Source organism: Osmerus eperlanus, chromosome 4, assembly GCF_963692335.1.
Source record: "Osmerus eperlanus chromosome 4, fOsmEpe2.1, whole genome shotgun sequence".
NCBI classification, from domain to species: domain Eukaryota; kingdom Metazoa; phylum Chordata; class Actinopteri; order Osmeriformes; family Osmeridae; genus Osmerus; species Osmerus eperlanus.
In genome coordinates this window covers 4,214,203-4,231,359 of record NC_085021.1, presented here as the reverse complement: position 1 = coordinate 4,231,359, position 17,157 = coordinate 4,214,203, and the positions used below count along the sequence as shown (strand labels likewise).

Here is a 17,157-nt window from a genome sequence, read left to right as displayed (position 1 = left end):
ATGGACATGGTTTCAACAATTCTTGATGACACTGCAGCCAGCAAACTAAGGGCTATTCCTCTGTCCAACAACACCATCGGCAGGCGCATTTATGACATGTCAAAGGACATAGAGGAGCAGCTTAATGATAAAGTGCTAGCAGCCGCTTTTCTCTGCAGATGGATGAAGCCACTGACAGTAACAAAGACTGTTTGTTGATAACTTACGTCAGATTCATAGATGGAGATGACATGAGGGAGGAATTGCTTTTCTGCAAACAAATTACTGGCAGAGCCACAGCAGAAGAACTGTTTAAAATCATTGACTCTTACTTGAAAGAGGCCAATCTGAAATGGGAGGACTGTGTGGGGATCTGCACAGACGGGGCGCAGGCAATGGCTGGGAAACGGGGAGGGCTGCAAGCGCTCATCAAGCGCGTCAACCCCAATGTGCAGTGGACGCACTGCATGATACACCGCGAAGCACTGGCGTCTAAACAGCTGAGTCCTGAGCTGAACGATGTAATGACTGACGTCATTGCTACCGTCAACTACATCAAAACACGACCTGTCAAAGCCAGGATTTTTTCGGCACTGTGCGAGGAAATGGGCTCCGACCATACAGCTGTTCTGTTTCACAGCGAGTCCCGATGGCTGTCACGTGGGAAGGTGCTGTCCAGGGTCTTTGAACTGCGAGATGAAATCAGCATCTTTTTGAAAGAAGAGGGCAATGATCTTGCCCACAAATTTTACTGTAATAAGTTCCTCATGAAACTTGCATACCTCAGTGACATGTTTCTGAAACTCAATGAAGTGAATTTGCAGTTGCAGGGCGCAAATACACACATCCCACATCTGGCAGATAAAATCACATCATTCACCAGAAAACTTGAGATGTGGCTGCATCGAGTGAAAGATGGAAATGTGGACTCATTTGAGAACCTGAAATCATTCATTGAAGAGAACAAACTGCAGAACACAGTGATCCCATGCATGGATGCACACATCTCTGCCCTTCAGAAACATTTCCAGAAATATTTCCTGATGCAGGAATCCAAAGAATATGACTGGATCCGTGACCCCTTCAGTGCAACACCACCTGCCGACTTCAGCACATCGGAGGAGGAACAGTTAATTGATGTCACCTCTGATTCAACAATGAGGCTGCAGTTTCAGTCAAAGACACTGGCTGCATTTTGGATTGGAGTGGAGAAAGTTTACCCACTGCTAGGTAAGAGAGCCCTGGCCATACTTCTTCCTTTTGCCACATCCTACCTATGTGAGATAGGTTTTTCTGCTGTGGCCTCAATCAAGACAAAATACAGATCAAAGCTGGACATTGAAAATGAACTCAGAATGGCAATCTCAAACCTGCAACCCAGATTTGAGAAGATCTGCAGCATGAAGCAGGCCCACACCAGTCACTGAAAAGATGTTTTAATGTTTCATGTTTTAAAACCCATTTTTGCAGAGACACAATTTTTGAAAAATGCATTGATAGCAATGTTGAATATTAAAAAAAGAAACCTGTTACACTGAACATAATTACACAGTTAAGATGCTTGAAAACAGTTACAATTAAGATAATTACATCGGTTTTTGCAACCTGTGGCTTATGGCAGTTTACATTTATTTGTTCAAAAAAGGTTGAGGTTTGTATTAATTACAATGTGCAAATATAAATAATAAACTGCAATGGAGTCTGAAAACAAAATATGTGTATGTGTGTCCTGTTTTTTTGTGGGGGGGGGGGGGGGGGGGGGCGCGAAAAAAAGATTTATGTACCAAAGGGGGGCCCAGCAGAAAAAGTTTGGGAACCACTGGTCTAGATGTCTTTTTTGGACTAAGAATTCTTTTGTGGTTTTTGTTAGGATGATTTCCACATTAAAAAATATACAATGATGGTCTGAAAGGGGTAGATCCGTTATTGAAATATTATTGATGTTTAGTCCAGTTGTTATTACTAAATCTAGTGTGTTTCCGTGCCGGTGTGTTGGGTCTGTTATGTGTTGAGTTAGGTCGAGACTGTCGAGGAGATTTAAGAGCTCAATAGTTCTTGGGTCTGCTTTATTTACTTGGATATTTAAGTCTCCGTTTAAAACTACTTTGTCATATCTAGTGACACATAGTGATAATAGTTCAGAGAATTCTTGTATGAATATCGGCGAGTGCTTGGGTGGCCGATATATAATAACAAAAAGTATTGATTCGGTTTTGAGCTCTATAGCAAGATATTCAATTGATGTAAATTCACCTAGCCCAGTGATTTTGAACAACAGTTTAGATGAGAAAATAGCTGCGACTCCTCCACCTTTTTGTTGATTTCCTAGAAATGATGTAAATGACACCCTCTCAAAAAGTATAGGCTATTACTATTAGCATATCGCGCTGTGCTTGGATCTATCTATCACGTAATGAGCAATGAATTCGGTTTCATGTTAAATTCTGCTAATTATTCTTGCACCTTCCGCAACAGATTGTTGTCGTAAAACGGACAAGACATGTCTGTAACAGACTTCCTGTATCACCTCTGCTTATATAGTCGCAATCAAATCTTGTTTACATAAAATAAACCTGCTCCCGAGCAGGTTTAAGCTAAAGAACTTGTTGCTATGACAGCAAGTCCAGAATGAGCTTCAAAGAACCGAACAATCCAAGATAATGACAAATCGTCAACAATCAAATCCAGCTAACTGAGTGACGTACGGAGAACGGGCCCCTGATCATTAACTATAACCCTAACCCATGGTCACTTGCCAACAATTTTTTTTTTACAAACATTAATTTATGTTTTCAGGCGTTTTGCAAATGAAATCTAACGTTGTTTTAACGTTAGCCAACTCTGATATTTTATAGTCCGCTCAGCTCATAGAACCAACACCGGCTTTCCCTTGGCTGAGCTATTAGCCCGAAAGCTAACGTTATGCTAGCAAGATTCAGAGGCAATAACATTGTGTACGGTTGACAAACAGTAAATATAATTTTACAGTATGTTTGACAATAAGATTTGCTAGCTAACCAGCCATGTCACTGTCCCAAAATCAATATCAAGATTTTCACGAACAAAACTAGTACTAGGCTACAGTACGGCCGCAGCCTGTGGAGCAAGTTGAATAGCTAATGGATGTGAGATGACCACATCAAAGTTGACATTTTATCCAAACAGTAATTATAATTTGACAGTAGTAATTTAACAACATGACTAGCCAGCTATCGAGCCATGTCATTGTCCCCAAATAAAATCAAGATTTTTAAGAAGAAAATAATTGGCCATGTGTAGAGTTGCTGCTACTGTCGTGTTGGCCGCAGCCTGTCTGCAGTAGATTGACTTGCGAGGTGAATAGCGAATGGGATATGAGATGAGCGGTTACGTGACACTGACACACTACATTCAGAAAAGTAACATTTTTCAAATAGGTTAAAATACATATTGAAGTCACTCATTGTTGTAAATACAAGTTAGCTTGTTAAAGTCTTTCAAACTTGTAAATGGAGGCTTTGATTCCGTCCTGATTGTTATGGTTACTTATTTCAGACACTTTCTACAGGCTCATATACTATGTAGCCAACGGAATAATTTAGAACGGTGAAAAGACAGTTTTGCTGCAATTACGTAGTAGGTGTCCGTTATCACCCGATAATGGACACCCCTGCAGCCAATCAGAATCGAGTATTCACCCAGACCATGGTATAAACGATGGCAATGTAGAACAGCGGACAGATTCGATATTTGATCTTTTGTTAGTTATGGCCATTCTAGTGACGCTACTGTCATCATGGCTGCTAATAGAACGGCGAAACCAGGTCACATACAGTCTAATAACTATCATTCATTACCTAGCTACAAACAAATGCTTCGTAACTGAAGAGTATTTACTTTTTATTGCCGATATTGACAACAGAGGTTAAGGAACTTGTCTTTAATCAAAAGATGGTCTTCGTTTTCAATTTGAAGCAGTAGATCTAGCTTATGTAGGAAATTTTCCATTGCATCCTCTCTCTAGCTTCACGCCTGCAGCCAATCAGAATCGAGTATTCACCCAGACCATGGTATAAACGATGGCAATGTAGAACAGCGGACAGATTCGATATTTGATCTTTTGTTAGTTATGGCCATTCTAGTGACGCTACTGTCATCATGGCTGCTAATAGAACGGCGAAACCAGGTCACATACAGTCTAATAACTATCATTCATTACCTAGCTACAAACAAATGCTTCGTAACTGAAGAGTATTTACTTTTTATTGCCGATATTGACAACAGAGGTTAAGGAACTTGTCTTTAATCAAAAGATGGTCTTCGTTTTCAATTTGAAGCAGTAGATCTAGCTTATGTAGGAAATTTTCCATTGCATCCTCTCTCTAGCTTCACGCCTTCGGTTATTATTCAAGCTCACGGTGTTAATACAGTCTGTAAAAATACCACTTTGACACACTCGCAAGAAATGATCCGCTGGTTAGATGTAGCATGATCTTATTATTTAAGTATAAAAAACTCACCAGGGACAACGACAACATTGGCAACCCTGCACTATGAATTATTATTTTGATGTCATCTTAAATTAAGTGTCTGAACAGGACTGGGTGTGCAGGCACACATGATTAGTTTCTCCTCCGTCTTGAACCTCAAACCTAGATTCTAGGTTAGAAATGTTGCCAGTCTGTTGCCAATTACCAATGGTTGCTACGTTTTTCCAGCAAGTTCAAGTCATTCCAGTGTTGTCCTTTTACCTTCAAATTCGTTCAACCCAGACTTCAGCAACTGTTTTTCTGCTAAATTTTCACATTTTCCTGCAGCTCATCTTTCTGAATTTTTGCCCTTATTGTTTTGCATTTTTCTTCTTCTTTTCTTCTGTTTTCTGCCTTCATCTTTCATCGGTCCTTTCAAAAATACCTTTCACAGCAGTACCTTCCAACTGCCAGTACTTTTGCATTTTTCTTCTCTTTTCTGTACTTTTCTGCCTTCATCTTGCTGCAGGTCCTTTCTAACATATGTAAGATAGTAGCCTTAAGAAGGCCTGTAGGGGGCAGTTGTTGTACCTTACGAGCCACCGTAGTTAGCACTTGTTCTGGGTAGGTCGCCGCGCTTATTTAGAACTGTTTGTGCTCCGTTAAGGTAGGCAGGTTAATCGGGGGCGGGTACCATAGAAGTGTGAATATGTTGATCATTTGTAATAATACCTCATTTGTTCATATGTTGGTTATTAAGTGTATAGTTACAGTGAGTAGGGTCAAGTACTACAAATTAGTTTTTTTATGTACTGGTGTACAAAATTGGTTTGTACAAAACTATTGTGGCTAGCCGGTGGGATAGCATTAGCTATTCTGGTAGAGTGCTATATTTCAGTTAGCTTCGTTAGCTTCTATTTATTTTACACTGTATTATTTTTACGTTAAGATCGTTTGTTTTGTGGATTTATTGTTAACTGAAGAAAGTAAGAAAAGAACTGTTTGTGCTCCGTTAAGGATCGAACCAGCCTTCTCTATGAAAATAAACACCGATGGTCTCAGCCACAATCCTCTCCGCACTAAACCCCTAACATCTAACACAACGCAGAGTATATCAGCAGTGCCGAGGGGCTCGACTAGGCGGCAGACGCGCAGAGGGAGTGGGTTACACATTCATTTCAGGACTTTTGAAAGTCTTTTAGCATTTTTCTTCTCTTTTCTGTAGTTTTATACCTTCGACCAGCTCCAGCCCCTTTCAAAAATACCTTTCAGGCGCTTCAGCTTATAACTTTCTACAAAATTTTCACAATTTTCCGCTTTTTTAGCATGGTCAGCTATCCCCATTCAGGTTTTCAGCATTCTCACTGCTGTTTCGCATGTACGCCCATAGGTGGCGCTATAAGCCACGCCCAAAGTCTACGTGATTTCCCCAGCGCCCCATTATTCCAAAATGCCTGAAAATTGGTACACATGCCTTATTTCTCATGGGGAACAAAAAAACCTAAAGAACCCATAAGGTCCGCCATGATAGATTTTGCTGTACTGTCCAAATTTGGTACAACCTTCAAAACCCTAATCCTCATGAACCATAGATCCAATCGACTTGAAAATTGTTAAAGATTTGTAGAATACATGTCTTTCTATAGGGTGAAATTGAATAAGGAATGCAATACAAAATGGCTGAAAGAAGTGTATTTATGTAAATGTACACTTTGCCACAATATCTTTGTGTTAATAAATCAGATATAATTTTGACTGATGGTTTTCCAAACCTTAGTGCCTTCAAGATGACATCATTCTGAAGTACCATACGCAATTTCACCTTGATATGTCAATATATGATTGAATTCAATAGAATTGTTCCACAGCGCGCGTGCTCCAAATTCTCAGACTCATCCTGCCCCTTGACACTAGGGTGACCACCTGTCGCGCTTTGCGTTGTGTCGCACAGCATTTTCACCCCTTGTCCCGCACGTCCCATATTGAAAATGCTGTGCGATACAGCGCAAAGCGGGACAGGTGGTCACCCTACTTGACACACGCGCGAGCTTGGCGAGACGCACACACATCCTTTCTGGAAATTGTGTGCTGACCAAGCCCCCACCCTCTGTTTTTAGCTCCTGTTTCATTTCGCTTCCAATCGCAGCTCGCCGTTACGAATATAAATTATTTTTCGGCGGCCATTGTTGTTTTCAACTGGAATCGCCTGATAGTGTTGGAGGCAGCCACGTTCGGTAAGTCCTATTTTTAAAACTAAACTCGAAAAAGACTGCAGCGACGCGAATCGCTTGCCATCGCTCGCCTTCCCACAGTTCACCACGCGCGGGGGCGTATCAAACAGATTAATGTAGAATTGTAGTTCTCTAAAGTCACTGTTGTAGTTGTCATGGCCAAGTGTGCAGACTTGGATTTACGTACTCGCAACATCGATCAAAATACAACTTGTATACAAAATACAAAACTGTTTAATAGACATACACGTTGACATGTGTAAAAACGTTTTATTATAGTACTCAAAGTCTCTGCTAATCTGTCGATACGACCAGGGAGTTCCAGCCGGGCTTATAGTAGTAGCCCGGCTGGAACTCCCTGGAACGTAACTTTGTTCGAGAGTACAAAGTACAAAAAAAACACCAGGAGCACCGACAACGTCGGCAAACCTGCGCCTGGCCTCATTCTTTTTATTAATGTCTTTGTACAAATACAGAGACGTATCGTACAGGACTGGATATGCAGCCACACAGGCGATTAGTTTCTCCTCCATCTTAAAAACTGAAAGCTAGAAATGTTTACCATGGTTGCTACGTTACGAGAAACAAGAAAACACTGCCATTGGCCATCGCTAGCGAAAATCGCTCCTCATTTGCATAAAGTTGAGAAAATCTCAACTCGATCGCGTCGCGTCGCTACCCACAATGCACCACGCAAGCGATTCGCCTGGCTCCATTGAAAATGAATGGAAAACATGTTGTCGCTCGCATCGCGTCGCTGCAGTGTAAACGCACCGTAAGCGGTTTAGCTAGCTAATTTTCAGGCTAAGATAAAAAAACGCCCCTCTTTTTGGTTCGTGGAAGCAACTTTCGATAAATCACCATAGTAACATATCAATTAGCACTAACCTGCTCCAGAGCTATGGAGGACCAAACCTGCCATATTTACAAATGAATGAATAAATAAATGTCCACATCCATGTATTTAGACAGAAATAAATGAATACATGTATTAATTAATGCACAATTGTCAATCAATAGTTACTTATAATTTACATTTATTTATGTATTTATTTGTGTATGCATTCATTTATTCATTCATTTATTTATTCATTTATTCATTCATTCCTGTATTTCTTCATCTCAATATGTTAATGAGATGTGTCAATCAAAAATAGGTAGGCAGTATTTGACACACCATTGGCTAATCGTTTTCAACGCGTTGTATTCGATTATGTTAGCCTTACATCCATCCTTGCTGTCATGGACGACATAAAAAGGGCAATTGCCAGAGACTTGGCCAGGCTGGCCGATCTCGTTGAAAAAGAAAATGTATGTCCCGACGTCCTACTGTTCCGTGTAGAGGCTATAATGGCAAATATAGGACTTGTAGCTGCTGAAATGGACACAGAGTTAGACCCACCTGTTCTTGAAAACTTGGAACGCGTTGCACACAAGATAGGAGTCTCAAGTGACAGCACTAGCAGGATCGCGGGACAACCTTTATATCCTTTGCCCATCAGTGCCCTTGAGTCATACCTACTATCGGGGTTAACAGCTGTTGACATTGCTCGATTGTTTGGAGTTAGCGAAAGAACAATTCGGTGGAGGATGGCCCACAACGGAATAAGGTAATGTTGAATGAACCACTTACTTAGTTAGCTAGTTGATCGAGTAGGCCTTCAGGCAGATAGTCAACCCACCCACCAGTGCAATAAAACTCGCAAGAAGTTAATCTCAGCCTAATTTACGTTCCCTAACCACTTAAAATCTAGTGCAAGATTGTCATTGTTGAGAAAATCTGAAGTGAATATGCCACTGTAACATTGGATCCACAACCAACTCATGAATATTAACTCCAAACTCTATGGAATATTCAGAGTCTCTGACTTGAACACTAAAATGGATGATCAGCAGTTGGATGCCATGGTGACAGAGATCCTACAACATCACCCCAATACAGGGTACAAAATGATGATTGGCTATCTCAACTCTCGGGGCATAAAGATTCAGAGTAAGTTCATTATTGTTTATTTATAATCCTACAGATAGACTGTAGTTTTCCTTAAATTTAAAGTCCACAAAGTACCACTATAAATAATAGCCTTTTGTTTATTTAATTGTTTTTGTCTTGTTTTAAAGAACAACGTGTACAAGAGTCCATGCGCCGTATTGATCCAGAGGGTGTTGTGGTGCGCACTCTCATGTTGCAGACAGTGAGGCGCAGACGGTACTCTGTACCAGCTACAAACAGTTTATGGCACATAGATGGAAACCATAAACTAATAAGGTACATAAAGCTTGCCCAGCCCTTGTGTGGCTGTTTTGTGTTGTCTTTCTTGTGATGTGCTTTGTACACCGCAAGAGTTTATAATTGTGTCACTTTATAGTACATCCTATTGCACTTCTATTATCCATCACTGTTGCTGCTACCCTTTTCTATTAATTGAATGCATGTTTGAGGTAAACTATAGTTTACACATTGTTCTTACAGTGATCTTATAAGCATTTGTTCAGCTTGTTAAGTAAGATGAAATATTTTGTTTCAGATGGCGCATTGTTGTGCATGGTGGTATTGACGGATTCAGTCGCCTCATTGTTTACCTAAATGCTGCCACCAATAACCGTGCCTCAACCGTGCTGGATTGCTTCAGACAAGCAATCCATCTCTATGGTGTGCCATCTCGTGTCAGATCAGACAAAGGAGGAGAAAACATTGATGTGGCACACTACATGTTGACCAGCAGAGGGGTAAACAGAAATTTTCTCACATTTCTGGAAGAAGCGTACACAACCAAAGGTATTCAGAATCAGAATTCGGTTTATTCGCCATGTATGTTATACAAACATGGAATTTACTGTGGCAGGGAGGTGCAAACACTAAACATATACGAATCTTAAATTAAGTAAAGGTACAAAAGTTTTAATAATTTAATAATTGTTACAATAATAACAATAACTAAACAATGTTTAGTTATTGTTATTATTGTAACAATTATTGTAGTTATTATTATTGTATTACAACTAAACAAGAACTAAACAATCTAAGAATAAAACAATTTAAATATAAAATAAAATCTATATAAAAATAAGAAATTCAAAGCTCTGTTATATCATGCATCTAAACATTTATGCATTTTAGCAGACGCTTTGCGAAAAGACTTTTATCCAAAGCCACTTCCAAAAGAGAGCTTTACAAAAGTGCATAGGTCACTGATCATAACAACGAGATAGCCCTAAACATTGCGGGTAGACAAAACATGAAGCATACATTGTGAAACTAAATAAGTCCCAAAGGGAAGAACCATAAGAGCATGTAGTTGAACAAGTTACAGTTAGACAATTTAACAACATGAACCTCAAAGTGCAAGGGTGTACCTGTGGGAAAACGCCAGCAACAAAAATAAAATACACAGCAATTACAATAGTTTTAAGTCAGTTACAACAAAAAGCTGCAACAGTCTTCTTGCTAACCTATTAAAATTCAAATACATCTAAATGTTAACTGGTAATTATTTAGCTGTTATTTTTTACAGAATTGAGCGCTTGTGGAGAGATGTTTTTGGAGGGGTACTTGATCTTTTCTACACCCACTTCTACAACCTGGAGCATGAGGGCCTACTTTATCCAGATGATGAAGTTCACCTCTATGCACTGCACTGGAGCTTTCTTCCACACATACAGAGGCACCTTCAGTTCTTCAAAGATGGCTGGAACCACCACCGACTCCGGACCGAGGGCAATCAGTCACCTCACCAACTCTGGACTCGTCATCAACTAGAGGCAGACCCCTTACAGGTTTGCATGTGTTATGCATGTTTAATCCTTGCAGATAGGAGTTATTTGTATTACTCTATAGCACTTGCATTAAACTGATTTAGTAGATTCTCATTTTTCTTGTTAGATGACACATCCCCACTTAATTTTGTACTCACTAATTTGAGGACTCACGGTAATCTGCATCCTCTAACCAATATATTTCTACCTTTTCTCAAACTCTTTAAAGCCCCATACAGTGTATTGTCGATTTACATTAAGTGATTAAAATCTTTCTATTAGGTCGATGTAGAGTATGGCATCGACTGGGCAGGTCCATTCAGGCCTCGTTGTCAAGGTGTCATTATACCTGAAGTGGAACTTCGGCGCCCACTGACTGAACAGGAAGTTGGGAGGCTGCCAAACCCAGAAGGTTCTTTCTCCAATGTGTTGGATGTTGAAGTGGAATAATATCACACTGCTGTAATTATGAAAGATGGAGAATGATTATGGATTATATTACTGATGTATGCCTTGTAATCACCTTTGTACTTTTATACTTTTATATGTTACACTACTGGAAAAGCCTGATGCAAAGCCATTTTGATTGTTTAGTATTTCCCCTAAGATATAGAAGGAAAATTAAGCCCCAAAAGAGTTATTTTTGATGATTGGAGCTGGGTGTGAAAGAAGGCTACAAGATTAGGTTCCCACCATAGTAAACAACAAGACGCCCAGTGTGTCTGGCCATCAAGGTCAGAGCAAGTCTAAAAAAAATAGGGGATTTCTCTTTGCACTTGTAACTTGAAGCCTCTAGAGAGAGAGACCAATAGAGTGTAAAATGAATTATGCATTTGTGACAAACAATATTGTACCAATAGCAAATATACAGAACTGATAAGGTTTTGATATAAAAGGTAATGTCCGGAGAATATTTCTCAGTCTGATTCAGCAGAATTTGGCTCACGTTTGAAAGGAATCCCCCTGTTTGTATTGGATTCTGATTAAACACGTTGCATCAAACACTGGAAGTTCTTGTGCTGTTTTCAAACTTAGAAAAATTAACCCAAGGACTTAGTACTTTGATTTTTTTCATCAAATTGGCGACCACAAAGGGACAAGGGGGAGAGAACCGGTGGTCCTGTCCCGGAGGGGGGAGCACCTCAAATAAACGCAGTGGCCACTAAAAAATAAAATAATAAATTATAAGGTAAGCAGAGTTTTTCTTTTTAGCATCTGCTTAATTCTGTGCGTTTCTGAGGTGTGAATTCCGCCCGGGCCAGATAGCTGGACTCCTCCTTGTCAAATACCCTATTTCTTAAAAAACTGGATTAATAAAGTTTAGCGCACGGAAAACGGAGTTTGATGCAAACATTTGTATGTTTATATGTATTTCGTATGTTTTGTTAAAAAGCCATGGCGCGGAAAGACTAAATGATTAATATGTCACGCTCAGCTATAATTTGCTGGCTTCTCGCTTGTTTAATATTCGCACTTGGTTTAATCTGGCTTGCCATAGCTGCAAAACGCCGAGAGTAGAAATACAAACACTGTGTGATCAACTTTTGCTGAGCGCTTGACCTGGAGCTATCTGCGCGCAGCGCGCTGGAGGGCATATTCTTGTGAGCGCTTTTAAGGCTTGTACGGGGTCGTCCGTGTGTAAAAAAAGAAAGAAGTATAGTTTAGTGTCTGAAATAATATTGATTTGATTTCCCTGAGAAGCAGGGAGGAAGGACATTAATTCGTGTATGGTGTAGTATGCGATTCGTCCTCGGAGCAGGTTAAAAAGCTCCGCTATCAGATGATCTCCTGAGGGTTTATTCAGGAGATGGGTAACATCTGAAAACCGCAAAGTTATAGATAAACGACGGGTGAATTGTTGAGTGAGAGCCGACGGAAAGCTCCGTTTCAGTGTTTCATGAGTCTGAGAGTTCCCAGTGGGGGGACATACAAGAGGTGGTTCACTGGAACATTTGAAAACAGAAATAATTGTGTGGGGAGGTTGTCTGACCTTCGGTGTTCAGCTCCCATCTGTGTAATTATTTATCTCTACTCGCGGACCCCTCCGGTCTCCCCCTCCTTCTCTCTCTCCCACTCGCTCTTGCCACCAAGCAAGTGGCCACGCCCATCTTGCTCCCCCTAGCTGAGTTGAGACCCCTCCTCTCTCCACCCATACCTCCTCTTCTCACTCCTGTCTCCTAATTCCTCAAGTACCCACTCCTCCCCTTACTCTCTCTCTCTCTCCCACTCTCTCTCTCTCTCTCTCTCTCTCTCTCTCTCACTCTCTTTTTCCTGTTTCATATTACCTTACACCTACACACACACACTCTCTCCCACACACACACACACACCCACACTACTCTCTCTCTCTCTCTCACTTTCACTCTCTTTTTCCTGTTTCATATTACCTTACACCTACACACACACACTCTCTCCCACACACACCCACACTACTCTCTCTCTCTTTCTCTCAAACACCCTACTCACGCTCTCTCACCTGTCCTCCACACACACACATTCACACACCACACATCTACACCCACACCCACACTCACACACTCACTCCCACACACCCACACTCACACACACACCCTCACTACACACACTCTCTCCCACACACACACACACACACACACCATCTTCCCACTCTCACTACTATTCCCAGCTCTGTCCTAAGACTGGAGTAGTCTCTCTCTCTCTCTTTCTCTCTCTCGCTTTCACACACCCTACTCACGCTCTCTCACCTGTCCTCCACACACACATTCACACACCACACATCTACACCCACACCCTACACCCACACTCACACACTCACTCCGACACACACACACGAACACACACACACACACCCTCACTACTCTCACTCTCCTTCACACACACACATTCCTCCCTCTCACACCCCCCACACACTCTCACACACCACCCAACTACACACACACATACAGTTAGGTCCATAAATATTTGGACATTGACACAATTTTCATCATTTTGGCTCTGTATACCACCACAATGTATTTGAAATGAAACAATCAAGATGTGCTTTAAGTGCAGACTTTCAGCTTTAATTTCAGGGTATTTACATCCAAATCAGGTGAACGGTGTAGGAATTACAACACATTTGATATGTGCCCCCCCCTTTTTAAGGGACCAAAAGTAATTGGACAATTGGCTGCTCAGCTGTTCCATGGCCAGGTGTATGTTATTCCCTCATGGGAGTTCGTTATTTCATTGACAAGGAGCAGATAAAAGGTCTAGAGTTCATTTCAAGTATGGTATTTGTGTTTGGAATCTGTTGCTGTCAACTCTCAATATGAAGTCCAAAGAGCTGTCACCATCAGTGAAGCAAGCCATCGTTAGGCTGAAAAATCAAAACAAACCTATCAGAGAGATAGCAAAAACATTAGGTGTGGCCAAATCAACTGTTTGGTACATTCTTAAAAAGAAAGAACGCACTGGTGAGCTCAGCAACACCAAAAGACCCGGAAGACCACGGAAAACAACTGTGGTGGATGACAGAAGAATTCTTTCCCTGGTGAAGAAAAACCTCTTTACAACAGTTGGCCAGATCAAGAACACTCTCCAGGAGGTAGGCGTATCTGTGTCAAAGTCAAAAATTAAGAGAAGACTTCACCAGAGTAAATACAGAGGGTTCACCACAAGATGTAAACCATTGGTGAGTCTCAAAAACAGGAAGACCAGATTAGAGTTTGCCCAAAAACATCTAAAAGAGCCTGTACAGTTCTGGAACAACATCCTATGGACAGATGAGACCAAGATCAACTTGTACCAGAATGATGGGAAGAGAAGAGTATGGATAAGGGAAGGAACTGCTCATGATCCAAAGCATACCACCTCATCAGTGAAGCATGGTGGAGTTAGTGTTATGGCGTGTGCATGTATGGCTTCCAATGGAACTGGTTCCCTTGTATTTATCGATGATGTGACTGCTGACAAAAGCAGTAGGATGAATTCTGAAGTGTTTCTGGCAATATTATCTGCTCAGATTCAGCCAAATTCTTCAGAACTCATAGGACGGCGCTTCACAGTGCAGATGGACAATGACCCGAAGCATACTGCGAAAGCAACCAAAAAGTTTTTTAAGGCAAAGAAGTGGAATGTTCTGCAATGGCCAAGTCAATCACCTGACCTAAATCCAATTGAGCATGCATTTCACTTGCTAAAGACAAAACTGAAGGGAAAATGCCCCAAGAACAAGCAGGAACTGAAGACAGTTGCAGTAGAGGCCTGGCAGCGCATCACCAGGGACGAAACCCAGCGTCTGGTGATGTCTATGGGTTCCAGACTTCAGGCTGTCATTGACTGCAAAGGATTTGCAACCAAGTATTAAAAGTAACAATTAGATTTATGATTATGTTAGTTTGTCCAATTATTTTTGGTCCCTTAAAAATGGGGGGGCCACATATAAAATGTGTTGTAATTTCTACACCGTTCACCTGATTTGGATGTAAATACCCTGAAATTAAAGATGAAAGTCTGCACTTAAAGCACATCTTGATTGTTTCATTTCAAATCCATTGTGGTGGTATACAGAGCCAAAATGATGAAAATTGTGTCAATGTCCAAATATTTATGGACCTAACTGTACACAACACTCACTCACCCTCCCACACACACACACACACACACACACTCTCCCACACACACACACACACACACACACACACACACACACACATTTCTTGCTCTCTCTGTGTTTTTGCCTTTAGTCGCTTTCACTGTTTCATTATCTGCATAGATAAGAGAAGATAGAGGCGGTTGTTAACGAGCTGGAGCAGAGGCATCAGAGGCAAAGTTTTGTGCAAAGTATTGTTCATAAACTAAAACAAAATATTATTCTTGAGCATTTCAGAAACCGGAGACATCCATTGATTTATGTGACATTTAATTGATATATTGAATTAGAGCAATAATACTCTACTCTATGAGTTTTCTCCGCAGGGTGTCCGGGCTCTCCCTTAGAGATAGGGTGAGAAGCTCGGTCATCCGGGAGGGGCTCAGAGTAGAACCGCTGCTCCTCCGCGTCGAGAGGGGCCAGTTGAGGTGGCTCGGGCATCTGATAAGGATGCCTCCTGGACGCCTCCCTGGTGAGGTGTTCTGGGCACGTCCCACTGGGAAGAGGCCCCGGGGAAGACCCAGGACACGCTGGAGGGACTATGTCTCTCGGCTGGCCTGGGAACGCCTCGGGGTCCCCCAGGAAGAGCTGGTGGAAGTGGCCGGGGAGAGGAAAGTCTGGGCCTCCCTGCTTAGGTTGCTGCCCCCGCGACCCGACCCCCGGACAAGCGGAAGATGATGGATGGATGGATGGATACTCTACTCCCCGCTAACCCTAACCCTATTTTGATTAATACAAATACACACACATATTCAGAAAAGCTGAGACTTTTCAGCTGATAGACTCAAAATTTGGCAGATCACCAAAATTACTAAATCCAGACCCAAGTTTTTTCCCTGGCACATCCTGGCAACAAGCATTATATAATTGGGTAGATTTTACAGTCTGGCCCAGAGTTTTGGAGCAGACTGCAGTAGCCACTATCCAACCAAACGTGCCAGTAGGCCAAACAAATAGCAGTGCGGGATAGGCCAGCCACATATCCATCGCTGAGTGTTACCGTTGTTCCCAGTGGGTTAAGTGAAGGTAGGACGGTGGGATTAAAATAACCAGACCTCCAAGAAATAATAGGCAAGAAAGGCTGGTGTAGTACCCCAGGCCTGGCTTCAGTAAACCAACTGGGACAACTAATGAGCTATTTGGTAGAGATAAAAAAAATCAGGGAAACGGACGATCAACTTGGGTTTTCCAGGTCCTTGGTCAACAGAGCAAAACAAATTAACATGGGGATCATTCACAGGAAGTATAGTGGGAAGGCTATGGATAGCCTGGTGAAAGTTCCAATGGAGCTAATAATAAAACGCCACCCAGACAATAAAAAGTTAATTCAACGGTTTATGAAAAGATGGCATGCTCGCAACTCACTTTGACCGAAAGAAGGATCCTTTGATTTGGCGTGCTGTGAGGAGATGGAGGTCAATATAAAACACCATAAATCTGAAGACCACAGCGACAAGAGATTGGGCAAGAAGACTAGGGAAAGAGAAGTATTGAATTGGTTTAGAAGGGAGGGACACAGACGACAGGTGGCCAGAACAGTGCGGAATATACAAGACGAAGGAAAAGAGAAGACAGAGAAAGTAACCAATCCTACAAAGATAGGAACAGAGGAAATACAGGAACAGAGCCCCACCGCACCAGCGTGGCCTGTGGAGCCACCCCCATATTTGGACAGTAAAAACCCATTCAGAGTGGGACAATTTCCACTCCTGAACACTGACCCTGAGGGAGAGAAAGTGAAAGGACAATTGAAAGGAGATTTCACTTTCACTCTAGACAAAGTACCAGAAATCTACACTGGGTGCAGAAAAGTAGAGATATCAAACAGAAGAGAACTGGTCGAGACTGGCATGGGACAAGAGGACAAGAATTCAACATGCAGTAGTGAACAATCACAAGACTATCTAGACAGACTGGAATACCAGAAGAAAACTGCAGAAAAAGCAGAATTGGCGGTTTTGGCTGACAAACTAAATTACCTGGAAAAAACAATAAAAGAATCCACCGAAGAAGAGTGGAGAAAACAAAAACAGCATGACCATCAAGGCACCAGACAAAAGGAGTATGAGGACACTGACGCAGCACCTCCAATGCCACAATCAGATCCGCCATTTGGGACACGCCCAAAACA

At 41.6% G+C, this 17,157-nt stretch overlaps 2 protein-coding genes across 4 annotated transcripts; both read left to right on the top strand.

Annotated features, from left to right (window-relative positions):
• The first annotated feature begins 230 nt into the window (after positions 1-230).
• LOC134019519 (zinc finger BED domain-containing protein 5-like) lies at positions 231-1,406 on the top strand. Its single transcript, XM_062460478.1, has one exon. The coding sequence runs from the start codon at positions 231-233 to the stop codon at positions 1,404-1,406; it is 1,176 nt and encodes a 391-aa protein (XP_062316462.1).
• A 6,484-nt stretch (positions 1,407-7,890) lies between these two features.
• LOC134018197 (uncharacterized) lies at positions 7,891-10,845 on the top strand. Of its 3 annotated transcripts, XM_062458081.1 has the most exons (6): positions 7,891-8,268; positions 8,518-8,651; positions 8,780-8,927; positions 9,187-9,437; positions 10,174-10,435; positions 10,697-10,845. In XM_062458081.1, the coding sequence occupies exons 1-5, from the start codon at positions 7,901-7,903 to the stop codon at positions 10,416-10,418; spliced, it is 1,146 nt and encodes a 381-aa protein (XP_062314065.1). In that variant the 5' UTR covers positions 7,891-7,900; the 3' UTR covers positions 10,419-10,435; positions 10,697-10,845. The 3 variants fall into 3 exon arrangements, with proteins under 3 accessions (XP_062314065.1, XP_062314064.1, XP_062314066.1); XM_062458080.1 differs by having other exon boundaries at positions 10,174-10,845; XM_062458082.1 differs by having other exon boundaries at positions 7,893-8,268; positions 9,187-9,388; positions 10,174-10,845.
• Positions 10,846-17,157: the final 6,312 nt, after the last annotated feature.